This window comes from Odocoileus virginianus, chromosome 30, assembly GCF_023699985.2.
Source record: "Odocoileus virginianus isolate 20LAN1187 ecotype Illinois chromosome 30, Ovbor_1.2, whole genome shotgun sequence".
NCBI lineage: Eukaryota > Metazoa > Chordata > Mammalia > Artiodactyla > Cervidae > Odocoileus > Odocoileus virginianus.
In genome coordinates this window covers 35,480,248-35,503,178 of record NC_069703.1, presented here as the reverse complement: position 1 = coordinate 35,503,178, position 22,931 = coordinate 35,480,248, and the positions used below count along the sequence as shown (strand labels likewise).

General features: G+C 49.4%; 1 protein-coding gene and 2 long non-coding RNA genes across 8 annotated transcripts in view; 2 read left to right on the top strand and 1 right to left on the bottom strand.

The window, feature by feature from the left end:
• The window catches only part of GRHL3 (grainyhead like transcription factor 3), a 35,632-nt gene extending 13,381 nt beyond the window's left edge, over positions 1-22,251 (bottom strand). Inside the window, exons 1-8 of the mRNA XM_020874565.2 lie at positions 22,173-22,251; positions 9,504-9,690; positions 6,750-6,811; positions 4,279-4,624; positions 3,967-4,040; positions 3,345-3,498; positions 3,011-3,122; positions 1,172-1,266 (exon numbers count right to left, since the gene is read on the bottom strand). Coding sequence (XP_020730224.2) covers positions 1,172-1,266; positions 3,011-3,122; positions 3,345-3,498; positions 3,967-4,040; positions 4,279-4,624; positions 6,750-6,811; positions 9,504-9,690; positions 22,173-22,189 — 1,047 coding nt within the window. The 5' untranslated portion in view covers positions 22,190-22,251. The remainder of the gene's footprint in view (positions 1-1,171; positions 1,267-3,010; positions 3,123-3,344; positions 3,499-3,966; positions 4,041-4,278; positions 4,625-6,749; positions 6,812-9,503; positions 9,691-22,172) is intronic.
• On the top strand, positions 3,771-12,440 carry LOC110125500 (uncharacterized). Of its 2 annotated transcripts, none has more exons than XR_002310091.2 (3): positions 3,771-4,237; positions 5,144-5,362; positions 11,512-12,440. It is a non-coding gene; the product is annotated as an uncharacterized lncRNA (long non-coding RNA). The 2 variants fall into 2 exon arrangements; XR_002310092.2 differs by lacking the exon at positions 3,771-4,237 and adding an exon at positions 4,246-4,360.
• The window catches only part of LOC110125499 (uncharacterized), a 33,444-nt gene continuing 29,926 nt past the window's right edge, over positions 19,414-22,931 (top strand). For 2 of the 5 annotated variants that reach the window (XR_011484753.1, XR_002310090.2), the window contains exons 1-2: positions 19,414-19,996; positions 22,204-22,348. This is a non-coding gene — a long non-coding RNA (uncharacterized lncRNA). The remainder of the gene's footprint in view (positions 19,997-22,203; positions 22,349-22,931) is intronic. The other 3 variants (XR_011484754.1, XR_002310089.2, XR_011484752.1) reach the window with 3 other exon arrangements.

Genomic DNA, 22,931 nt, shown 5'->3' with positions numbered 1-22,931 from the left:
CAGCCAGCTCAGCCCTGATGCCGCCCCCACCCAGCTCACACCTGACAAAGACCCAAGCCTGGGGGCTTAAGAGGCTGTGAGAAAATCCCCACCGAAACCCACCGCTCCCTTCCCACGAAACTCTTCCCCCACTCCCTGAACTGGAGGCCCCAGCTCCTCCCCAGTCCCGGGTGTCTGTTTGAATAATAATAATCCCTTGCCTTTGTGCTTCTCCTTGCTGTTTTCAGAGCCCATTCACCTTGGTTTTCTCCGGGCAGCCTAGACCGCCCCATGAGGGGAGGTGGGGTGGCAGGGAGGCAGGGATGAGCTCCCCGGCTCTCCCAGGTCAAAGAGACTTTGCCACGAGCCTGACCCAAACTTGGTCTGATGCGGTAAGCCTGGCCCAGGCTGGTGAAGGGACAGGCCCAAGCTCACCCAGCCCCTGACCCTCTGACTAGTGCCTATTCCATGAAACCACCTGTCCAAACAGAAGACTGAGACTCAGAGGGACCCGGCAGCACCGGCGAGTGTGAGGCTGGTCTCAAGCACTACGTGGCTTCATCACTGGTATGAAAAAATACTGCCAGAGGCTCCATTTCTCAGGCCTCTCCGATGGGCTTGGCGTACAAAGTGCCCGTTGCTCCATCCTGCATGATCTCCTCAGATCTTCACCACAACTCTAGGAGGCAGGTTGCTCTTCGCTTCCTGTGGGCTCCATGAGTGAGGTAGCGGACTTCAGCCTTCATCTATCAGACCCCACAGCACTTCTCCTGCAACGCTCTGCACTGGCTCACATGTCAGGAAACCCAAGCAGCAGCAGCAGCTCACTGTGTGGCTGGCACAACTCAGTTTTCCCATCTGGCAAATGGGTGGATTGGACTAATAACAACAGCCACCACTTCTGCACCAGCTGTGCTCTACCTTTCTCTTATCTCACCTGAGCCTCATGCCAGCCTATCCATTCACACTAAGGTTACACTCCCAATTTTCAGCTAAGGCACTTGTCCAAGGTCACGGAGGTGGGATAAGGGCCCGGCCACTCTAGCTTAGAGCCTGTGCTTCTCCTTCACTCCTGTATCCTGCCTCCTCCCTGGTGCCCTCACTGGAGCAGCTACCACCATCCTAGGGACAGGCCCTTTCCTGGGACTTGCTGGCAGCCCAGTCCCGTCCCAGCCATGCCCCCCGCACTGACCTTGGCCTCCTCATGGACATCCCACACAAAGGACAGTGCATTATACGCCACCTCCTCAATGTGCCGGACAGTGTTGAAGTTTTCTTTGCAGTCGGCTGAAACCACAGGAGACCAGAGGAGAGTCAGGAGACAAGGTATGTGGGGGCACCATGGGGAGGGGTCATTAGGGGCTGGACCCTGTTCTTGGCAGGGACTTGGATCCTCTCCCCCAAGAACCATGCTTCAAACTAGGGAGGAAGTTACTCATTGTGCCCTGGGCTACAGATGGAAAAACTGAGGTCCAGTCTGGGAAGGAGATCTGCCCAAATCCCAGAGGGACTCCTTAACTTTGCCAACTAGGCCAGGGCCCACATGATTTTGGGGTGGAGCTTATTCTTTTCAGTGCGACTGTGATTTAGGAGATCTCCTAGGTAAAATGGTAATCGAAGTCACAGTGGTAGTCATAACCATAGTAAAATCAGTATTGAACTTGCAACATTAAATAAATGATAGTACTACTATGCACTTGACTCCTGAGAGTCCCTTGGACTGCAAGGAGATCCAACCAGTCCATCCTAAAGGAGATCAGTCCTGAATATTCATTGGAAGGACTGATGTTGACACTGAAACTCCATTACTTTGGCCACCTGATGGGAAGAACTGACTCATTTGAAAAGACCCTGATGCTAGGAAAGATTGAAGTCAGGAGGAGAAGGGGATGACAGAGGATGAGATGGCTGGATGGCATCACCGACTCAATGGACATGAGTTTGAGTAAACTGTGGGAGTTGGTGATGGACAGGGAGGCCTGGTGTGCTGCAGTCCATGGGGTCACAAAGAGTCGGACACGACTGAGTGACTGAACTGAACTGAGCTATACACTTAAAATACAGCAAGCCCTCAGTTAATCCTCACAGCAATGCTATGAATATTCAGCTTACACATGAGGAGAACAGAGTTCAGAGAAGTCTGGTCACAGTTGATAAAAGGGAGAACAAGTTCTGGAGGTCATTTCTCTCTGGCTCCTGAGCCCAGGCTCCTAACCACTGTGCCATCTGGCCTCTCAGAGAAGTCACTGAATCGTCCCTATTTGTGTCATGTTCTCTAGCACACATGGTTCCAAGGCAGAAATTGCACGGCAGGCAGATGGGGTGGCTGGTATTTTCCCAAGTGACAGTTGAAGAAGCCGAGGCTTAGGAAGGGGAGATGACACAGGTCACACGTCAGGAAGAGACTGACAGAGCCTGGGCCTGGAGATCCGAGGATGGGCTTGCCCTCCCACCCGTCTCAGGGCCAGGACTGGCGGCACACAGAAGGAGGCCTTCCCTGGCTCCCTGCCCACCAACAAAGCACGAAGCTTCCAGCTTCCAAAGCAGAGCTGCCCTGGCACTGTGCTTCCAGCTTCCAACTCACCCGTCGCCCGCACAGTTATCTCATGCATTTGTGTCTCAACTGGCCAAGACCCCTGATGGGGACAGGCCAGCCAGCACCCCAGGGGTCTGTTTATGTGGTACTCCTGGGGCCCCCAGAGCCTTGTTTATCCCAAAGCAACAAAGAAAAGAGGTCACTGCTTCCAGTCAACATGCAAATCCCTGCAAACCCCACAGCTTATGACCTGGAGACAGGGGCCAGGCAGGCGGCTGGAGTCAGAAATAAGCCCTGCGGAGGTCAGAAGGGGGGCGGGAGGAAGGGGGACAGCAAGAAAGGCCTGCCTGGAGTGTGCGTGTGTGTGTGTGTGTGCGTGTGTGTGTGTGCGTGTGCGTGTGTGCGTGTGTGTGTGTGTGTGAGAGAGAGAGAGAGGTGTGAGACAGAGAGCCAGAGAGAGAGACACTGGGGTGCAGGGTGTGGGCGGGCTCTCACCCACGTCGATGACCCGCTGCTTGGCGGTGGGCTGCCGCGAATGCCAGTGCTTCCAGAAGCGCAGCTGCTCAACCGGGCCCTTCTCATTGTCGAAGACCACCATCACCACGCTCTGCAAGCACAGCGGTCACCGTGACCCCCTGCCTCAGGAGAGGCCCGGGCAACCTCCTTTCCCGGAGCCGGGGTCAGGCGGCCCTGCCCTTTGGCTGGGCTGCCCCTCTTCCCTGGCAACGGGCAGTCCTCTAACAACACCCTCTCCCTGGAAGCCCCGGCAGGCAGGGCTGACCTGACCACCCCGCCCGCTTCCCAAGCAGTCCCAGGGTGGCCAACGTACCTTGACCTTGCTGGAGGACAAGGCGAGGCCCTTGCTGCCTGCTGGCGTCCGCAGGGTGACAGGGTAGAACTGGCCCTTGTTGAGGTAGGCCATGGGCGACTCGCCTGACTTGACGTGGATGGCTTTGGGGGAGCCCAGGGTATACTCAAAGTCACTGCGGGGAGGCGCAAGAGGACAGTGAGGCTGGACTCCCAGGCTGGAGTGTCCCAGAGGGTGGTGGGGCGGGAAGCCTGAGGCTCTGCTATGGATTCACCATGCAGCCTCACCAAATCACTCTACTTCCCAGGGCCTCCATTTCCCCGTTTCCAGGGATTCTACTTAATGGCTTTGTTGAGGCACAATCCTCCTGAATAACGAATAATGGAAACGAGAGAGCCCTGAGGGGTGACCAAGTTCCAGGGAGACCAGGAAACAATGGAACCTTGATTTTCTAACATGGTGCTGAGTTCTGAGCTGCTTGTCGCAACCTGGGAAAGGGATGTAGAAATTACTCTTTCTTTTACATGCCTTCACGTCTCTCTTTTCATTCGGTGATGATGCTTGCTCTGTGGACAGTGTGCAGATCTGTCTGCAGTCCCCTGCCCACTGCCCAGTGGTCAAGGGTCCAGAGAGGCTAACTTACCTCTTGGGATTGGGATAGTCCTCTGGACCCGGGGGTTCTGGGGATGTTTTCAGGATATCTGGGAAGAGTAGAGACTGCAGAGAAACACAATCCAGGGAAAATCCACGTTCAGTTCCACTGGGACCTCAACCCAGGGCCACTGCAAACAACTGTAAAGGTTGTACAGTGCACAACCTGGACAAAAGTCCATGGCGACCCTGCCTCAGCTCGAGGACTCTTTCTCCCAGTGATTCCAAAGCTCTGACTGCCTCACCGTCTTCTCTGCTTGCAGGTACCCAGGGATGCTGGAGGGGTGTGGGGGTGGGCCCTCACCTCCTGTGGGTCATCTTTGAAGGTGCTGTCAGGCTGCCAGCGCTGCGTGGGAGGCACCCCGTGAATGCTCTCAAACAAGGAGGTGAGGGAGCCATTATCATACACATCGCTGGTGGGCAGCAGGTAGCTGTCCACGGAGCCGGTTTCCAGCTTGCTGGGGCCTGCGGGAAGGAGAGCTGCCTTGCCTGGCGTGGGTGCAGCCCCCTCCACGCTCATTAGGTTATTCTTCTTGTGCACATCTGGGTATTCTGGGGTTCCAGACACATTCTCTGTCAGGAATTTCATGAGGTGCGTGGGACTTTCAAGGGGGGTGAGGTCCATCTCATATTCCATGCCATGGTAGTACCTGAGGAGAGAGAGGAGGGATAAGTGGGTACACCTCTTTTCTTGGAGCCTAGAGGGGGTCCTTGGCTGGACTGCAAGGTGACCATCTCACTGACATATTTGACCTTCTTTAATCCAAGGTAACATTAGGTCTTCCCAACGGGCCTGAAATGAGACACTGCAGCGGGCCCGCTGTGTCACAGGGGGAAGCGGGGAGGAACCAGGTACAGGATCGAGGTTCAGGGGGCAAATGCCTGCTTTCTCTGTTACAGTACTTGGTAATTTAAAAACTGAAAGTTTATTCATTCCTCATCCAGGGTCAGATGTCCCCACACTAAAATTACTGTACTGAGTCATTCCTGGTGAGGGCAAGAGTGGGTATTTGTGAGTCACAAATAGTGTACATTGAGAAAAAGGTCTGGAAGGATATACCCCAAACTATTAAGGGAAATAAGAAAGTAGAATTGCAAGAAACTTTCACTTTTTTACTTTGTATTTTTAAGCAAAAATAACAGTGTCTTTAATGCATTTCATTGTACAGAATCCAGAGAATTTTTGCATACAGTCCTCACTTTGTCAAAAGAGCCAGATAAACGATTTTCACACCTGAGCCCGAGAGTCACAGCATCAGAGAGACTGAGTGAACACACAGATCTGATCATAAGATGATTCTGTGATCAACGGGTGCCCTCCTGTGACTGTGTCAGTCTTCCATTTCCACCACCATACTTCTGATTCTCAAGCGCCAGCCTCAATATGGGTATTTATTTTATTACTACATCAAATTTGCTTTTAAAAAGTAAACTAAATTTAAAGAGTTTCAACAGTAGAAAGTTTACCTGTTATAACTACACAAATATTGTTTGCTGGCTGGTCAAATATTTCACTATGGTAAGTTTTCTTAGAACAAACTTTGTTGCTACTGGAGTTATGATATTAACTTGAGCTTCCTCATTCTAGAATTTTCTACTTATTTATTCATAATTTCCCTAAAATTGTCATACACCTATAAACAATTTTCTTCAAATGAACAAATACATTATATAATCTACCAATTCATTCCTCCCTCCTCCCCTTCCTTCCTTTTTTACTTTATATGTTTCTATAGAATTTGAACACTTTATAAAAAGCAGGTATTTTACAATCAGAAAAGCTAACAGCATTTTAAATAATTCGTTTTGAGGAAAACGTACAAAAACCCACTGTTCGTAGCAGTGGAGGGCCCTAAGCCAGCCTCAAGTGCTTCAGTGCCTGCCTTAGCAGTTTGGGCTTTCCAGAAGGATGAGAGAAGGAAACCCAGAAGGTTTCTCAGCAGAAGCCCTGCCTACTGGGGGTAAGGAAAAGTAGAGGGAGGTGGGGGTCAGTATTCTTCCAGCGCCCATCTGGCCATGAGTATGGCCTGGGCTGCTCTCTATAAGAAAAGGAACATCCATGCTCTGAGGCACTAGTGCCAGGCAGAGGCCTAAGAAAGCCAAGGGAAAGAAATATGGGAACATAGGTGTCCCCTCCCCCTGAGGCTGCAGGGAGGGTTTGGAAGCTAGGACAGCAAAGCTTCCAGCAGGGCTTTTCCACTACTGTGGCTTTGAAGTTTGTTTTCAGTAAACTTTAGCCACGTGGCCTGCAGGCACTTGTGTGTGTGTGTGTGTGTGTGCACTCAAGCAGGGTCTCACCATGACTCTGTGGGCCCCAGTCTCTTGGGATCATAGGTCCCTTCCTCCATAAAAAATAGTTTCAAAATCCTCATATAAATACAAATACAATCCAGGCTGGATTATATCATTTTCTTCCGATTTTAAGAATAGATAAAATACTTTTGTGGGCCCCTAAGGGTACCTTAGTGGACTTCCTGGTGGCTCAGATGGTAAAGAATCCACCTGCAGTGTGGGAGACCTGGGCTTGATCTCTGGGTTGGGAAGATCCCCTGGAGGAGGGCATGGCAACCCGCTCCAGTATTTCTTGCCTGGAGAATCCCCATGGACAAGAGTGTTGTAGAGCTGGACACAACTGAGGGACTAAGCACAAGGGTACTGTGGACCCTAGTACTGGCACTGTGCCTCCTGTGCCCAGTGGATAAGGGGCGTGAGGTGAGGTGGGGAGGGGGTAGGGAAGGGCAGAGGGGCGGGGATGGTGGTGAGGGTGAGCCTCACCTCTTGCCTTGGTCATTCCGGCCCCCAGTGCTGGAGGACAGTAGCCGCTTCTCCTTGGGGCCCTGAGAAGAAAGGAAGAAAGGATTTATGTGTGGCTCTTGGGTAAGATCTGTCACGAGCCTCAACTCCCTCCAGGGGACTTGGTCATGTGGGGAGCTACCTTAGTCACTGGGAGGAAAGCTGCCAGTCCTTTGAGTTAGTAGACCATTTAGTCTGAGCCCCAAGTCACAGAGTGAGAAGAAGTGCCCCGAAATTAGCACTTACGAATCATGGAATTTGGAGTCAGGCAGGCCCAGCTTAAGTTCTAACTTTACCACTTAAAAGTGCTGTGTGACTCTGGATAAACAATTGTGCTTTTCTGAGATTCAGCTTCTTCATATGTCAAGTGGGGGATGACAGTCCCTCCCTTAAGTGGGTTGTGAAGATTTATTAATAAATATAATGCTCACTGTTTTTTAATGGAGTACTTCCTATGCACTGGGCCCTGTGCTAAGTGGCTTCTCTGCGTGCTCCAATTTAATCTCTACAACCTCTCTGTGATGTCTACTAATGTTATCCCCATTACACGCATGAGGAAAACTGAAGTCCAGACAGGCTCTGTCATCTTAGTGATTAGGAGCACAGACTCTGAATCCAGATTTCTTGGGTACAGTTCTTAGATCTGCTACATATTGGCTGTGTGACCTTGGGCAAGGCCCTCAACCTCTCTGCACCTTACTGTCATCATCTTTATGGCAGGAATAATAATAGTAATACCAACCCTTGGGATTGTTGTGAGTGCTTAGACTAGCACCTGGCACATGGAGAACACTATGTAAATGTTACCTCTCATGATTATAATTATAATATTGTTGTATCTTAGAGAATTTGGGTCATTTCTCCCTAAAGCTAACAAAGTCAGAACAAGGTCTCCGACCAAGTCTAGTGATGTCAGCGCCTGGGTTTTTAATCACACTGATGGGAGAGCATGAGGAAAGGTACCTGGCACAGTGTCCGGCATTCAGTAAGAAATGGTAAGTGGTCACCTTTAGGACTATACTGCCTAAAGTCACACGGCCAGCTTGAGGTAGAACAGGTCTCCAACTCCCAACTGGAGCCCTTTCCACACCGTCAGACCGTGCTCTTGCGATCTGCAGTGCTCCTCTGACCTAATGTGCTCTGGGAAGGGGGAGGGGGACAGGCGCATCTCCCTGGGATGCTGTACCGCAATAAACCATTGCGAGTGTCACCTTCAGGGCCTGGCCCCACCATTCTGGCCCTGGGAATGGACTGCTGCTCAGGGCAGATAGTGCGAGATTTTATTTTATGGCCCAGTCTCAAGCGATATATCCCAGGCTGAAGCTTAAGCTAGACCTAGAATTCTGGCTCCTACCAGGTCCCCAGGCCAAGACAGTCAACTCAGATTTCTTTTCCATCATCAGTCTGCTGGGAGAAGGGAAGAGAGGGTACCATACCACTCCTCGACAAGAACTAAAGGCCAGAGAGATAATTCGGGGTTTCTTTTGTATCTGAGACCACTTCCCCCAACTTGGTCTCTGAATTTGCAGAGTTTGCCTTCCTTCGTGTAGAATAAACTACTTCTTGGGCCAGTGAATTTGAAGGTTTACAAGGTGGCTTTGAATCTTCAAACTTCAGATTCAGTTATCACAACAATCAGCTATTCAGGTCTCCAGCCTCCAATCTGGGAAAGTCTCTAGGAGCAATAACCCAGCACAGGGATAGCAAGAAAGTTTGCTGTCATGACAATTCAGACAGATGGGTGGGGGGTGCCTGGAGTTACTAGGCTGAAAAAGATTTTGTGGTCTTCAGTGCGAATACAGGCTGTAATCCATTAGCAGCGTCTGGCAAAGGCAATGGAAGAGGGTGATGTCATGTGTGTTATGTACTTGCGGTCACTAATAGGTTTAAGCACACTTCTCATGTGTGAGAGGCCTAATTTCTGTTCTTAGGAACTGACAGTCTCAAAGTCAAGGCCCCAGAAACAATTGGAGAACAATAAGAGATGGTATGTCAGGAAGTGGTATAGTGCACAACGGTATGGACGACAGTGAGACATTCAGGAGAGGGAGAGGTGATACAAGGAGGGCTTCCGAGAGAAGCTGGGCCTTGGGAAGGGCCTGAAGGAAACGAATGGACTCAAGAGCAGAAGGCATGTTCTAGGAGCTGGGGCTGCAAATAGGCAGGTGGGGGATGACAGGGCAACTGGGATGACCTAAGGGACAGAAAGAAGATGGTGGGTTAGAGGTCATCGCTGTGGTGTGTGTGGCCAAGGAACCGATCCATTCAACCAGTACCTATCGAGCACTGTGTGGCAGGCAGTGTGGGGTACTGGGGGCTCAGTCATGACCATGACATGGTTCCTGCCCTCCAGGAGCTCAGCGCTACAGGTGAGATGCAGGAATAAATGCACAAACAGCAAGTTTCTGAAGACGGTGTCAAGGAAAATGATGGTACTTGCTGAGGGTGCCCAGAGGAGGCACAGCATGGGAAAGCCCAGAACACCTTCCCCACCTTCAGGGGATGAATGAGGTAACTTAAAGCTGAGAGTAGGATTTCGCCAGGGGAGAGGTGAGTGTGCCAGGCAGAGGGACCAGCATGTGCAAAGGCCCAGAGGTGTGAAAGAACATGGTGAGGGGTCAGGGGTGGTCAGAGTGGGCTGGAGAGCCATGAAGCCTGAAAGCGAAGATGCATGTTCAATTGCGGGGGGGGCGTGCCCAGAGGCGGCGGACATACGGACATATGATTACTACCTACCATGTAGTAATCATAGAGGAAGCTCAGGGCTGCAACGCTGTCGTCATCCCCGTTGACTCTCATCATGGCCTTTGTGGCCGCCGTCAGGGGGTTTTCAAGGTAGGTCTTCCAGGCCTCATCCTCGTTAGTGTAGGGGAACTTCTGGAAGTTAACTGGGTCATTCTTTAGCAGCCGAACAGATCTGAAACTGAAAAGTAGGTAAGGAAGGTCAAATTTAGGCAGAAGGCATCCTGCCAGCAGAAGGCATCCTCCCAGCAGAAGGTATGTGTACGCTTCCCAGGTGGCTCAGTGGTAAACGATCCACCTGCCAATTCAAGAGACGTGGGATTGACCCTTGAGTGAGGAAGATCCCCTGAAGAAGAAAATGGCAACCCACTCCAGTATTCTTGCCTGGGGAATCCCATGGACGGAGGAATCTGGCGGGCTACAGTCAATGGGATTGCAGAGTCGGACATGACTGAACATACATGTGCAGCAGAAGGTCCGTGAATGGTCAGCCTCAGACCAACATTCAGAAATTCAGAGAGCTACCAGCCTTGAAAACTTGAAATGCTTATTGTGTCAGCATTGGACAGATGGGGCAGTAAAAAGTACCTCAACTCTGGAGCCAAATGCCCTGGGTCACCACCAAATGTTGCCATGGAGAAGCTGTAGGTTTGGGGCCTCAGTTCCCTCAACTACAACAGGAAGACTACAATCCCAACCTTGCAAGGCTTGAGAGAAGATTCAAAAAAATGCTTCCATGGTAAATACTTATTCAAGGGGAATCAGTGTAGCAAGGATGGGAAATAACAATGACAAGGTGCAAAGAATAAGATTTCCAGATGACTCAGCATGGGTTCTGATGACATTCTCCTCAAGACCGTAAAAGACACAGAAGGCTGGAGATCATTTCAACTTAGAGAATGTGGCAAGTGACAGAGAAAGCTAGAGTAAGGAAGCCCATAGGCAGACAGGGTCTTGGTAAATGGCATTTCAGACCAACATTTATTGTACAGTGCCCAAGCAGCTGCTCAGATGCCAGGAACTGGAGTGGAATGCTGCAGACAGAACCTGGGCAGTTCACTGAGAATGCAGACAAATATAAGCCACATGGCCTCAAAGGCAAGTGATCAAGACAGACTCTTTGGAGGACATTCAACACGGGTAATTATATCACTTATGTAATATGTGGGGGGAGGGTCCCAGGAATATAGAATGTATGTATATTCTATATATTTATTCACATACATATATATTCACATATATATTATATATACATTCACATAATACAGAATAATGGTAATGATGAGAAAAATAATGTATAATCTTTACTGAACACTGACCACATTTTAGGCACTGAGATAAGCACTTTTTAAGGATTATCTCATTTAATTCTCACAACAACCCTGTGAGGCAGGTACTATTATTATTCCTATTTTATATATGAAGAAACTGAAGCTCAGAGAAATTAAGAGAGTTGCCCAAGGTCCCAGTTAGTGGGTTAGTGAGAGGCCCAGGGGGGATTCAAGCTCAAGCAGGAAGGTGCTGTAACACAGAACAGGGTTCTCAAACTTTCGCTGCATCAGAATGGCACAGAAGGCTTGTTAAAACACAGATTTCCAGGCCCCACCCCTAGGTTCCCGGGTAATGCTGATGCTGGTAGTCTGGGGACCACACGTTGTGAATCATTCGTGTAGAACATGCTCTTAATCATGAGCAAGGGCACAGATGTGAGGAAGTTCTGGTTATGTTCACTTTAGAGCAAAGAATGTGGGGGGATAGCGGTAGGTGAGAAACAGCAGACAGCCAGGATGGGAAAAGAGAGTCCCAGATACGAAGTGGGCACAGACTGGTCTGCTGGTGCCCTGATGCCCCCTTGCTAGGTGAGTCTCACAGATTCTCCCGTTAAGGGACACAGGAGTAACGTCAGCTACCGTTCACTGTGCTATTATTGTATGTTTTCCACTAATCAGCTCTGCTCCTTATAAGAACACTAGAAGCAAGGATCATTTGCTTTATTTTACAGATGGAGAAACCTGAGACCTGGAGGAAATGCCCCTCAGATCACCCAACTAGCCCATGACACAACCAGGACTGTCAAGTACCCAAGCCACATACTTTCCACTAAGCCACACTGCTTTCCCGCAGTGCAAGAGGGCAATCCTTGCCACAACAGGAAGAGGCTCAGTTATGGAACTGCAGGCACTGCAGCAGACTGGTGGGTGGGCGAGGGCCGTCACAAACCGAATCACACCGCAGGGAGTGCCCTCACGCTGCCCCGCAGCTCAAGCCTGCACTCAGACACAGAGCGGGGACAGCAGCTGGGCCCACACGCGGACAGGCGGGGGTGGCTCTCTCCCGGGGCTTCTTCCAGGGCAGTGTCTCCCATCCCCCTGAGCCCCGGGGTGTGGGGTATTAGGCTCTGAAAGGGAGGGAGAGGGAGCTGTCACACAGGAAAGAGAAATGACAGAAACCTTCTTGCTCCAGGGGCATGGAGAGGGAGGCACACCCCAAGTTTCTGCTGCGATAAATCATGGGCCTTAAGATGGAGGGGTGAGAAAAGGCCCCTCCCAGCTGCCTCCTGGGCCTGGGGTTAGAGGAACTTACGGAGCAAGACCAGGTGGCTGCCCCCAAACCCCTCCCAGCCTCAGCCTAAATGGAACTCCCAAACCAAGGGGGCAGAGAAGGAACAGGGAAAGGCCTGGTGGACCCCACTCTCTGGGTCAACTGGGAACCCCAGCACTTAGCACTGTTCCTTGTTTACAAAAATGAGTCAAATAAAAGCACCTGCCATATAGGACAATGAGGACTGAGTGACCCCGTCACAGGAAGAATGCTCACAACTGGAACATAAGAAGTGCTTAATACAAAAAAAATGATGCTTTCATGCCACAGAAAGGGTATACGTTACAGAAAGCTCATTCCAGAATGTCAAAAATCTTGAGTCTATGGAACCTTAGGCTGTAGGTTTGGTCTTCAGGTGTTGAAATAATTTCTCATTTATAATTTCTAATAAAGGAGCAATGTGCAAAAAAATAATTGTGCTCTCAGCCCAGCTTGGAGCTAGACATTGAGTACTTGCAAAGTGGTACAAGACGTGGTCACCCTGTAAGTCGTTGGCAGATATGGAAGTGAAGAAGTGAAAGTCGCTCAGCTGTGTCTGACTCTTTGCGACCCCGTGGACTGCAGCTGCCAGGCTCCTCCGTCCATGGGATTCTCCAGGCCAAAATACTGAAGTGGTAGCCATTCCTAGGACTAATTTGCTGACTCTGGTGGAATGACCATTATCAGCTTTAATGAGCTATCAGTTATCTTACCCTATTCAAAAGTTAAATTTTAGAAGACAATGATAAAGTGCATCAGAAATGAAAAGACAATGTTTGCTGTTCATCCAGGAGGATTTTCTGGCCTGTGAGGGTCTCTAATCCATCCTGTGGAGACCCCAAAGTCTGATTCCTTGATACACACTAGCTACCCGGCCTCAAGCATTTACCAGCATTTACACCACTCCCACAGCTATTTTTCTGCATTGTCTTATCTACTCTGCACAACAGGTTTTGGGGAAGTTGAGACTCAGGTGATATTACCTCCAAGTCACTCAGCTAGTAAGTGGCAGAGGCACAACCTGAACCTGGACTTGTTGGACTCTAAGATGTAGCTCTTAACCCCATGCTAGTCTCCTTTCAAATGCTTTTCTTATTCTGGCCGTTCCCCTCCTCCGGAATACAGTGAACCAATCCTCCACTACTAGGCAGAAAAGGGTTTCCCACCCACACAAGGCAAGAGGGCCTAAGTGAAGAAGTGAGATGACTGGAAGTTTCTGGCCAGGCGCTGGGGGAAGTGTCGGGGGTTGGGGGGGGGGGGGGGGCGGGCTCCAGAGTTCTGGTTCCCAAGCCTGTTCATGCTATACCAATCAATGTCATGTTCCAAGTCAAAGTATTTGGCTTTTAAAAAGACTTGGCTATGGATAAGGTTAATTAGCATTGATTCATGTGCCAAATACTGAAATCTAAAAACGTTTGGCTCCCTGTTCTCCTAAAGATTAGAATAGAGGGCTGAGGGCCCTGTGGGGAACAGACATGAAAGGGTTCCAGGAAGGTGTGAGCCCTCCTAGTGGGAGACAGAGCCAGAACAAAGAGGGGAGACCAGTCACCTTCCCCGAGGCCCTCTGCAAACTCTCGGTTGGCGTCCCTGTCCAAAGCAGAGCTCCTCAACAAACAGAAGGTGAAAGGGGGATGGTGGAGGAGGCTGAAGGGAGAGGACATGACTCTGGGCAGCCTTCCTGCCATCAGATCTTCACCAGGGTGCAGCACAGAAGGGTCCGTAGTATGGTGGGAGGAAGTATTATAACATCAGGGGCATAGCCTGACAGAACCAAGTAACTGTGTGTCCTTGGGTAAGGCACTGAGCCTCTCTGGGCTTATTTTCCCATCTGTTAAATGGGTCTGTTGAGTGTCTTCTGCGCGCTAACCAGGGGCTCTTCTAGGCACTGGGGAATCAGCCAAAAGCATGGCAGATAAGGCTCTGCTCCCATGGAACTTGCAATCTAATTGGGGAAAGACAGACCATAAACAAGTAGGTAAATGAGTTAATTTTGGTTAGTGATAAGGGCTGTGAAGAAAATTAGAACACAGTTATGTGATGGAGTCACCAGGGCTGGCTACTTTAGAGTGGGGATAATCTCTGGGTTGTTAGGAAAATTAAGTGTATTAACATGAGAAATGTGCTAAGCCTAGAGCCTGCCAGAGAATAATCGCTTAGTAAATAACAGCCATCATCACCATCATCATCATGACCATCATTTTCTTAGAACCCCCAAATGAGAGTAAAGGGGACACACTGCCTGAGGTTCTTAAATTAACATCCTCTCCCAGCATCCTGTCTGTGAACAGGTTCCATGTCAAAAACAAAAGAGACAGTGTAATAACCCCTTGTCTTGACTTTCACATTCATTATCTCATGGAGCCTCCCAACGTACATGATGTGCTATTATCTCTACTTTATAGACCAGAAAACAGACAACAGAGACGTTAGGTGACCTGTTCCAGGGGACTGGCCCAGTGAGTTACAAAGCCAGCCTCCTGGAATCTAATTCCATGACTAGTTGCTTTTCCACCAACCACTAGTTTCTAAGAAGGGATGCAAAAGAGAGGGAAAAAACAATAAAGCTGGGTGGCATCCATCCACCTAAACATCTATGCCTCATTTTAATAAATACTTGTCAATATTTATTGTACTACGTGCCAGGCTTTGTCCTGGGCGGGCGAGACAATAAGATCTCTATTGTCACAGAGGTTGCAGTTTAGTGGCAGGCAAGACAAACACGACCACAAAAACAAATGGACAGCTACTATCAGGTGAAGAAAGCTATGAAGGCAAAGAAGCCAGAGGACTTCTGACCTGCTTCAACTTTGGGGAATAACTAGATGCTGGTTGAAAAGAGGAGTGGAGGGGAAGAAGAAATGTGGAGATAGGTGTGAGAGGATTTTTGACCTTCCAGATCAAAGGCAAGATCAAAGGCATAAGCCTGGGACAGCTCCCAGAGATTGTCCGCCTACTGTGTGCCAGGTGTGAGCCAGGGTTTTTGCATATGTTGCCTTGTTTCAAGGAAGGCCAGTCCACTGAGGAGGAAACTCAAGTGTGAGATTTGACAATCCCTCATATTTGCATAGTGTGTTATATTTTTCAACATGCTTCTCATACATTTGTCATCACCTCTGATCCTGCAATGCTCCTATAAGGTAGGGAGGGAGAGTATGACTATCCCCATTGATAACAGGAAAAAATGAGCCACAGAGAAGGCCACTGGCTTGCCTAAGTCTACTTAGCTGGAATCTCATGGCGCCAGGCCTAGAACAGAGGGTTCTGTCTTCTAGCATCAAGAACCTTGACAAGGCTGTCTCCTCAGACACCTAGAGGGGTTAAGTGCCTACAGTGGTTAAGTATAGTTTCATCCCAAGTCCTTTCAGATTCTGAACACCCACAGCTTTCTGGCCAAGCCACTTAAGAATCCAAATGGGACTAAGTAAATGTAAAGCTACTAGTTGAGAGGTTTTTTTTTGGTGTTCTAGTTAGTGTGCAAAGAGACTTTAGAAATATAGCCTCTCTTTTTTAGTTTCTGTTGTTGTTGTCTGCTTTGGCCACACCACCCAGCTTGTGGGATCTTAGTTCCCTGACTAGGGATGGAACCTAGGTGCTGAGCAGTGAAAGCACAGACTCGTAACCACTGGACTGCCAAGGAAGTCCCTAGAAATCTAATCTTCAGCAGCAACTGTGACTTGCCTAAGGACACACAGCACAGAGTAGGGCTGGGATTCAAGTCTCTTAGCTTCCTGTCCAGTACTCAGCTCAATCGCTACCTTATCTCAAAGGCATTCCTATAATTCAGAGATGGAAAAGTAAGGCCTCTGACTTAATTTTACAGAAGGGGGAAGAAAACTCACCACCAAGGGGGCAGCCTCAAGCCCCACTAGAGGAGATCCCCGAAACAGGACCAATCCAAGCATCTGGGCCCCACTTCATCCAGCCTGAGGAGGAAGAGTTCCAGGGGCTGCCTGAGCTGGGTGTTGACACCCAGATACACCCAATGACTTGTCAAACCCTGCTGTAAGCCACACAGCTCATCCGCAGTGATCAATCACACTCACTAATTACCCACGGGGAGGCCCTGCCACAACTGCTCACGGAGGAATCATTTTTCAGTCATCCCCATGGAAGGTGTTCCCTGGGCATGACAGACCGCTCCAGGGTTGTTGTGCTTGCAAGTGGCCCATCTGGTTTCTGGGTGCACAGGTTGTGAAATGTGCCTTGTCACCTGCTGGGGGCTCACCTGGGGCCTCAATGGGGAAATGGCAGCGCTTAGGGAATGGCTCTACAATGACCCCAGTTTGAATGAGGAGGTTAGCAAGAATTGGGAACTTCTGAGGGCAGGGACAACATGGTATTTACCTTTGTAAATAATTATAGAGTGGGCCTCAGAGCTAGGCAGAGCTGGTTCCAGTTTCAGCTCGGCTATGACTATGTGACTTTACACTTGACCTCTCCATGCCTCAACTTTCTTACCAGTGAAAAATGGGAGAAGATGAGAGCAATAACATCAGAGTTACTGTGATAGCTATTATTCATTGAGGGCTTATCAAGGGCCAGATGCTGGCCCAACAATTTCAAGTCATTTATTGGTTTACTCTTTACACCTTTGTGAGCTATTACTGTTGGAAAATACAAAGGGATAATGAAGGCAAAGTAATCAGCATAGTGCCAGCACATAATAACATGAATTATTCTTACTAATACTCACTTTGTGGGGTAGCCCCCAGAAAACTGCAGGACAACTCACAGCCTCACTTTCTCCTTCTACTATTGATAGAAGGAGACCAGAGATTCTCAGATAAAGGGCTGCAAGCATCACCAGCTTCATCATCTGGATCCAGGTGGGCAAGTTAACCGAGAGCCATCAGGCTCCAGCCAACACTTTTAGCTGCATGTATATTAATTATGTGCCATTTTCTAATTATACCAGAAACTCACTTTCTCCCCTTTGAAAATTCTTCCCTCGATGGGAATTTTTTTTTTTCATGCTATATTCTCCTCTTGGTTTCCAGTCCAATTTTCCTAATTCTTTTCTGTTATTCAGTTGAGATGTGAAAGAAGTGCACTCCACCTAGAGACCCAAGGCGCCACATCACTTCATTCATTCATTCACCCTGTTGAACAGGCCTGGTACTGGGACACAAAGGTAAATACCACACTGCTCCAGCCCTCAACAGTTCCCCATTCTTGCAAACCTCCTAGGAAGGCCCAGTGAAATAACATCAAATATTGGTGAGAGCCTTTCCCTTCAAGACTTTCACTAGATCAGTTGCTCTGACCTTTTTAAAGAAGCAAAAGGAATGGGGTTGGGGATGTGGGGTGGGGGGTGGGTAGTCAGCCAGGATCATTTGTTCCATTTTATTAATGGAACAAAGTTTCCCTTGTAGCTCAATTGGTAAAGAATCTGCCTGCAATGCAAGAGACCCAGGTTTGATTCCGGGGTAGGGATGATCCCCTGAAGAAGAAAATGGCAACCCATGCCAGTATTCTTGCCTGGAGAATCCATGGACAGAGGAGCCTGGCAGGCTATAGTCCACGGGGTACCAAGAATTGGACACAATTTAGCAACTAAACCACCACCACCACAAATGCAAAAACTTGAGTTTCTGACAAGGGGAGGACAGCAACTAAGTTATTTTATAAGTCAGGCCTTGTGCTTCTTCATTCTCATCCATGCCCTGTGAGGTGCATGGTTACATATGCAGAAACACTGACAGAGGTTAAAGAGCCCGTCCATAATTTACCCACTCTGTACCTGGCAGGAAAAGTGAAAGGAAAGTGAAGTCGCTCAGTCGTGTCCGACTCTTGGCAACCCCATGGACTGTAGCCTGCTAGGCTCCTCCATCCATGGGATTCTCCAGGCAAGAATACTGGAGGTGGTTGCCATTTCCTTCTCCAGGGGATCTTCCCAACACAGGGATCAAACCCAGGTCTCCCGCACTGCAGGCAGACTCTTCACTGTCTGAGCCACCAGTGGCTCCTACCTGGCAGAGCTGGGCTCAAACACAGGTGTGACTCCAGGGCAAAGCTCTCAGCCTGCTGACCCAGCAACTACACTGCAGGTCAGCGTGCAATTGGGAAGCTCCTGCTTTCCCATCCTCTGCCAGGTCTTCTAGGCCAGTGGTTCTTAAACTTGATCATGCATCAGAATCACCTGGAGGGCCTGTTAAAACACATATTGCTGAACCCCACCCCCAGAGGTTTTGATTCAGTAGCTCTAGGGTGGGGCTGAGAATCTGCATTTCTATGGAGTTCCCAGGTGATGATGCTGATGACGCTGGTCCAAGGACCACACTTTGAGCATACCTTTTTTTTAAATTTTTAAGGTGAACCAATAATTCTTTTAAAAAATTATGACTCCTCCCTCTCCTGATTTCAAAAGTGACACAGGGTCACTTTGTAAAACACAATATATAAAAATGGAATATACAGAAAAATTGGAAGCAGAGACTAGAATTCACCTGCATTCCTCTGCTCAGAGATAAGCACAGTCAACAGTCTGGCAGTATCTCATCAGTTTTCAACATCCGTGCTGGTGGGAAGCAGGGTGACACATTGGTGCGGAGCATCCTTTTGGCCCCTTATAAGATCCCAGCTCTTCAGCGAGATCTTGGGGAGCCTGGGACAGGCTGAGATCCCCTCACTTGCAAAACTATTTATACTCCCATCCTTCACTGAAGTGATGGGAGGGTTACAGGAGATGATGTCTTTATCAAATACCAGACCCTGTGCCCACTGTGAAGTCAGAGCTCAAATAAAGACTTGACTGTTATTTTTGTTTTAACCGAAGGGTGCTTCGGATACACTATTTGCGTTTTCAGCCCTGAGACTCTTCCTTCCCGTCGTCCTCCGTGTGGACCCCTGAAGACCCTCTAGGCTCCAGGCATCGACCGGGGGCTCCTACTAGGAGAGGGCAGCAGACCGAGTGGCAGGCGCCGCCGCCCTTAGGGTCGTCACAGGGGCCTCTCCGCCCAGTCTGCCTGTTTTACAGCCCGGTCTTAACGAGGGTTTTTAACTTTTCATTCACCAGCAGCGTAGCCCTGACTTTTAATAACACGACAAAAATTTGCTCCTGGCAATCATGGTTTCGACCACAAAACCACAGCGGGAGGCGTTCCTGGTTAACTCTTTCAGTGCTGCAGGCAGTCTGGAGCCCAAGCGCTCTCTCGGAGCTTGGGTGGAGTGGCGGCGAGGCCTGAGGTCACAGACCGGGATGGGATGGGTCGAGTCCCCCTCCCACCCTCCCTTGAGGCTCTCCAAGCTTCGGGGAGGAAGATGGTTTCAGATTCTGACAGCTTCGGGAAAGAAGATGGTTTCAGACGGGGCGGGGGAGGGGGGGCAGAGTGCAGCTCGAGGGGAATCCTGGTGTGCCTCCCTCACTTCCCTCTCTTTCCTTCATTCCACAGACCTACTGCGTGCTGAATACTTAATCTCCACACCCTTCATTTCCTCAACGGACGGGACGGGACGGGACAGCACTGGCCAACCAGGTGCCCAATACACCCTCGCACCCAACAAAGATGCTTCTCCAAACATGGCAGCCTGACTGCGACCCGTATAGCTCTCTCGTGGAGCTGTTTCCCGCGAGATGAGGGCGTCTGGCAGCGACTTCCGGCGCCGCCCCAGGATCCCTTGCGACCGGCTCCAGCCCCCGAGGCGCTGGGTAGGAACCACGGGCTGGAGGCACCAGCGGTTTGCGGAGGGCTGGAGGCTGGCAGATGCGCCCAGCTCCAACCACATGAAAAGTCCCGTGCGCCCCACCTGCCAGCTGCCTTGAGCTGGCTTTTAACTCCACCGCTTGGCCTCCATGCCCGCCAAAAGCCGGCTTTCGAAGTGGCCTACTAATTGGGCTCTCACATTTACGGAGCTCCTCCACTGGATAGGGTGGCCCACCTACGGGTGCCCACTGTTTTCCTGACCAGGTAGGTGTCTGTATCCTTACTGGAGAGAGAAGGAAACTGAGGGTCAGGGAAGAGAAGCAAATTCACTAGGATCCTGAAGTTGCTAATTGGCAGAATTTAGACTCTTGTGCAAGTCGGGCTTTTCCCACTACACCAGGGCCTGGCAAGAGGTGGTCATTCCTTCGGGATCAAGATGGATGCGAGGACCAGCTCTCTTTAATTGCACTTCTGGGGGCACGGCAGCAGCAATGCAAGTGTCCCCGGCACAAGCAGCTCAAAACTTGCAAGCCAAGCAGTGGATTCCGCTCCCAACCCCCCTTTATCTGTAAAGGCACTTGAGCCCCCAGGCACTGAGACTGTCATTGTAATCTTTAGTGATGACTTCAGACTCTGCCTGCAATTACTCAGCAGGCACAGGTTCCCCTCACCCCACCCCAACGCAACTCTGACTTCAGACTCAAATCATTGAGGAGGAGAAAGGCAGGAAACCTTTTTGTTCAAGTAGCCCAGCTTCAAGACAGTTAGCCCCAAGGGACACCAATGAACATATTTCTGTCTGCAGTCTCTGCTGTGCTAACCAGCAGAGCTAAGTGGGATGGGAGACATCAAATGTTTTTTGTTTTCAAAGTATGGAATAATAGAAAGCAAGACAGAATATTGAAAGAATAAATATTAGAAATATTAAATTAGAATTATTAAAAATATTAGAAATAATAACAGAAAGCAAGAAGTGCTCACTGATTGGTTATTTTTGAATGAAGTAACAAAGGTATTTCAGATTGCTCCTTAACCAGGATTTCTAAAGTTATTGGATACCCCAACAGCTCCATTAAGTGAGTACCAATATGACCACAATTTACAGGTGAGGAAACTGACCCTCAGGTGAAGTGGCTTGGCCAAAGTCACACAGCTAGTTAGTGGCAGAGCTGGAACTTGAACACTGACCTGCTCTTATTCCAGTTGTTAATACGTTAGCAACCCCAAGAAGCCCATTCTAGAGAAATCTGATGGCCAGTGATTCTACCATGGACATAGATAGCTAACCCAGGAGAATCCAAGAGCTGACTGGTATCATGGAATCTTGTCTGCAGTCAGGTCCCACCACATGCTCTGCTCTTAGGTCTTCAAGTTCTTAAAATAATCTATTAATGAGTAGCTAGGAAAAAAAAAAAGATTGTTCAATCCTTGACTCTGCCCTCTTACCTCTGAGGGTGGAAGGAAAAGGATAGTCTCTGTTTTAGGAGCCTGGTTTCTGCCAGCCCCTAAACTCAGGTTACAGCAGCCCAGAATCCCAGCCTCATCCCATCTTGTCTGAGGTCTGGACCCCAAGCTGGGAGTCCATGGTAAAAGTATCAGCTAGCAGGGATTCTAAATCCCAGCTGTGGGCAAGAAGTCACCTGCGTCCTGTCAGGCAATAGAGATGACCTCACTGAAAACCACAGCTCAGCCTCCTCAGCCTTAGAACAGCCTCTGAATAAAGTCAACCACGTTTTATTGAATGCGTCTTCAGACCTTGGCTCTGTGCTAAGCATTTTACAGAATTTATCACACTCAACTCTCAATAATCCTACAGAACATTCTTGTACCCATTTTCTAGATGAGGAAAATGAAGCTCAGATCAATTCAATGACTTGTCCAAATCAAGATCACACAGTGCACCAGGAGCTGAGCCTAGGTTTGAACATAGGACAAACTGACTAAAGAGTGCATATGTTTAACTAGCACACTTAACTTTCCCACTTGGGACTGTTCCAACAAGCAAGTCCCTTTAGAGAAACCCAACTCTCTGCCTAAGACAATTCTTACAACCATCTCAAAAAACTTCTTTAGGGCAAGAAAATGGAAAGCCTAGATGGGATTGGCCGCTGTCTCTAACTTCCAAGGCTCCTTCGATGTATCAGAAAGTGGTGCTGAAAGCCTTCACAGTTTCAGTCCTGTGTTTCCCTACCTGTCTCGAAACTGCTCAGCAGAGAGAGAAAAGAGAGAGAAAAAAAAAGATTTTCCCAGGGAAACACTCAGCTCTCGCTTGAGACGGGGCCTGCCTCAACACGCCACAGTGAGATTGTCAGCCCATTCATTTACCCTTACAAATTGCTCTGTGAATCTTGGCGCCGGTCTCCCTGCCCTTTCCCCTTCTAGAAACCCCATACAGTCTCCCCGCTCGGAGAGCGCCAGGCATCCACGGTTGTTTACTCACTCAAGTTCATTCGACATCTTCCTGCTCCCAGGCTCCCAGGCTGGAACGATGGATCGGCACCCGGCACCGAGGCTCTGCTGACCGCTCGTCTCTAATTCTCGCCTGACACAGACATTCCCTGCCCAGGGAACTGTTTGATTTATGTTGAGGTTTCAGTGTGGGGATTCTGCTGACAGGTAGGTTCCCGGCAGCGCTGGCGCTGATTGGCTGCAGGTACAGGTGCCGGCGACAGCAGGTATACCTCAACAGGTGCAGCTGTTAACTCTTGGCCTGCCGAGTTGGGGGCGGAGCCATGGGGGGTGCTGGCTGGGTGGAACTGGCCAATTCCTTCCTTGCTGAGGAGGTGGGGGTGGAGATGAGGGAGGAGGAAAAAAAAAAATGCTGGAGAGAAGATAGCCAGAGGAAAAATACAGGGACAAACAGATACTTGGCTGCAGAAAATCTTGATTCCTGTTTCTAGTATCCTGGATACTTGGAATATTGGAACAGCCTTCCCCCCGCCCCTCCCCACCACCACCCTGCCAAATCCCCTTGGCCTCCTCCCCTAACTGGCATTGGCTTCTTCACAGCCACCAGGGAATTCCCAAAGGAGAGAGCAGATCTTCCCCTGTGGGCCTCTGTGCAAGTCCCCTTTCTTTTTTCCTAGAGCTCTCCCTTTAAGGGGAAGCTTATTTCTGAATAGTCTTTTACAGTTATTCAGCAACCCACTGTGGTAGCTATTAGCACACTCTCTTCCTCCCCCAACACACACACACTTCA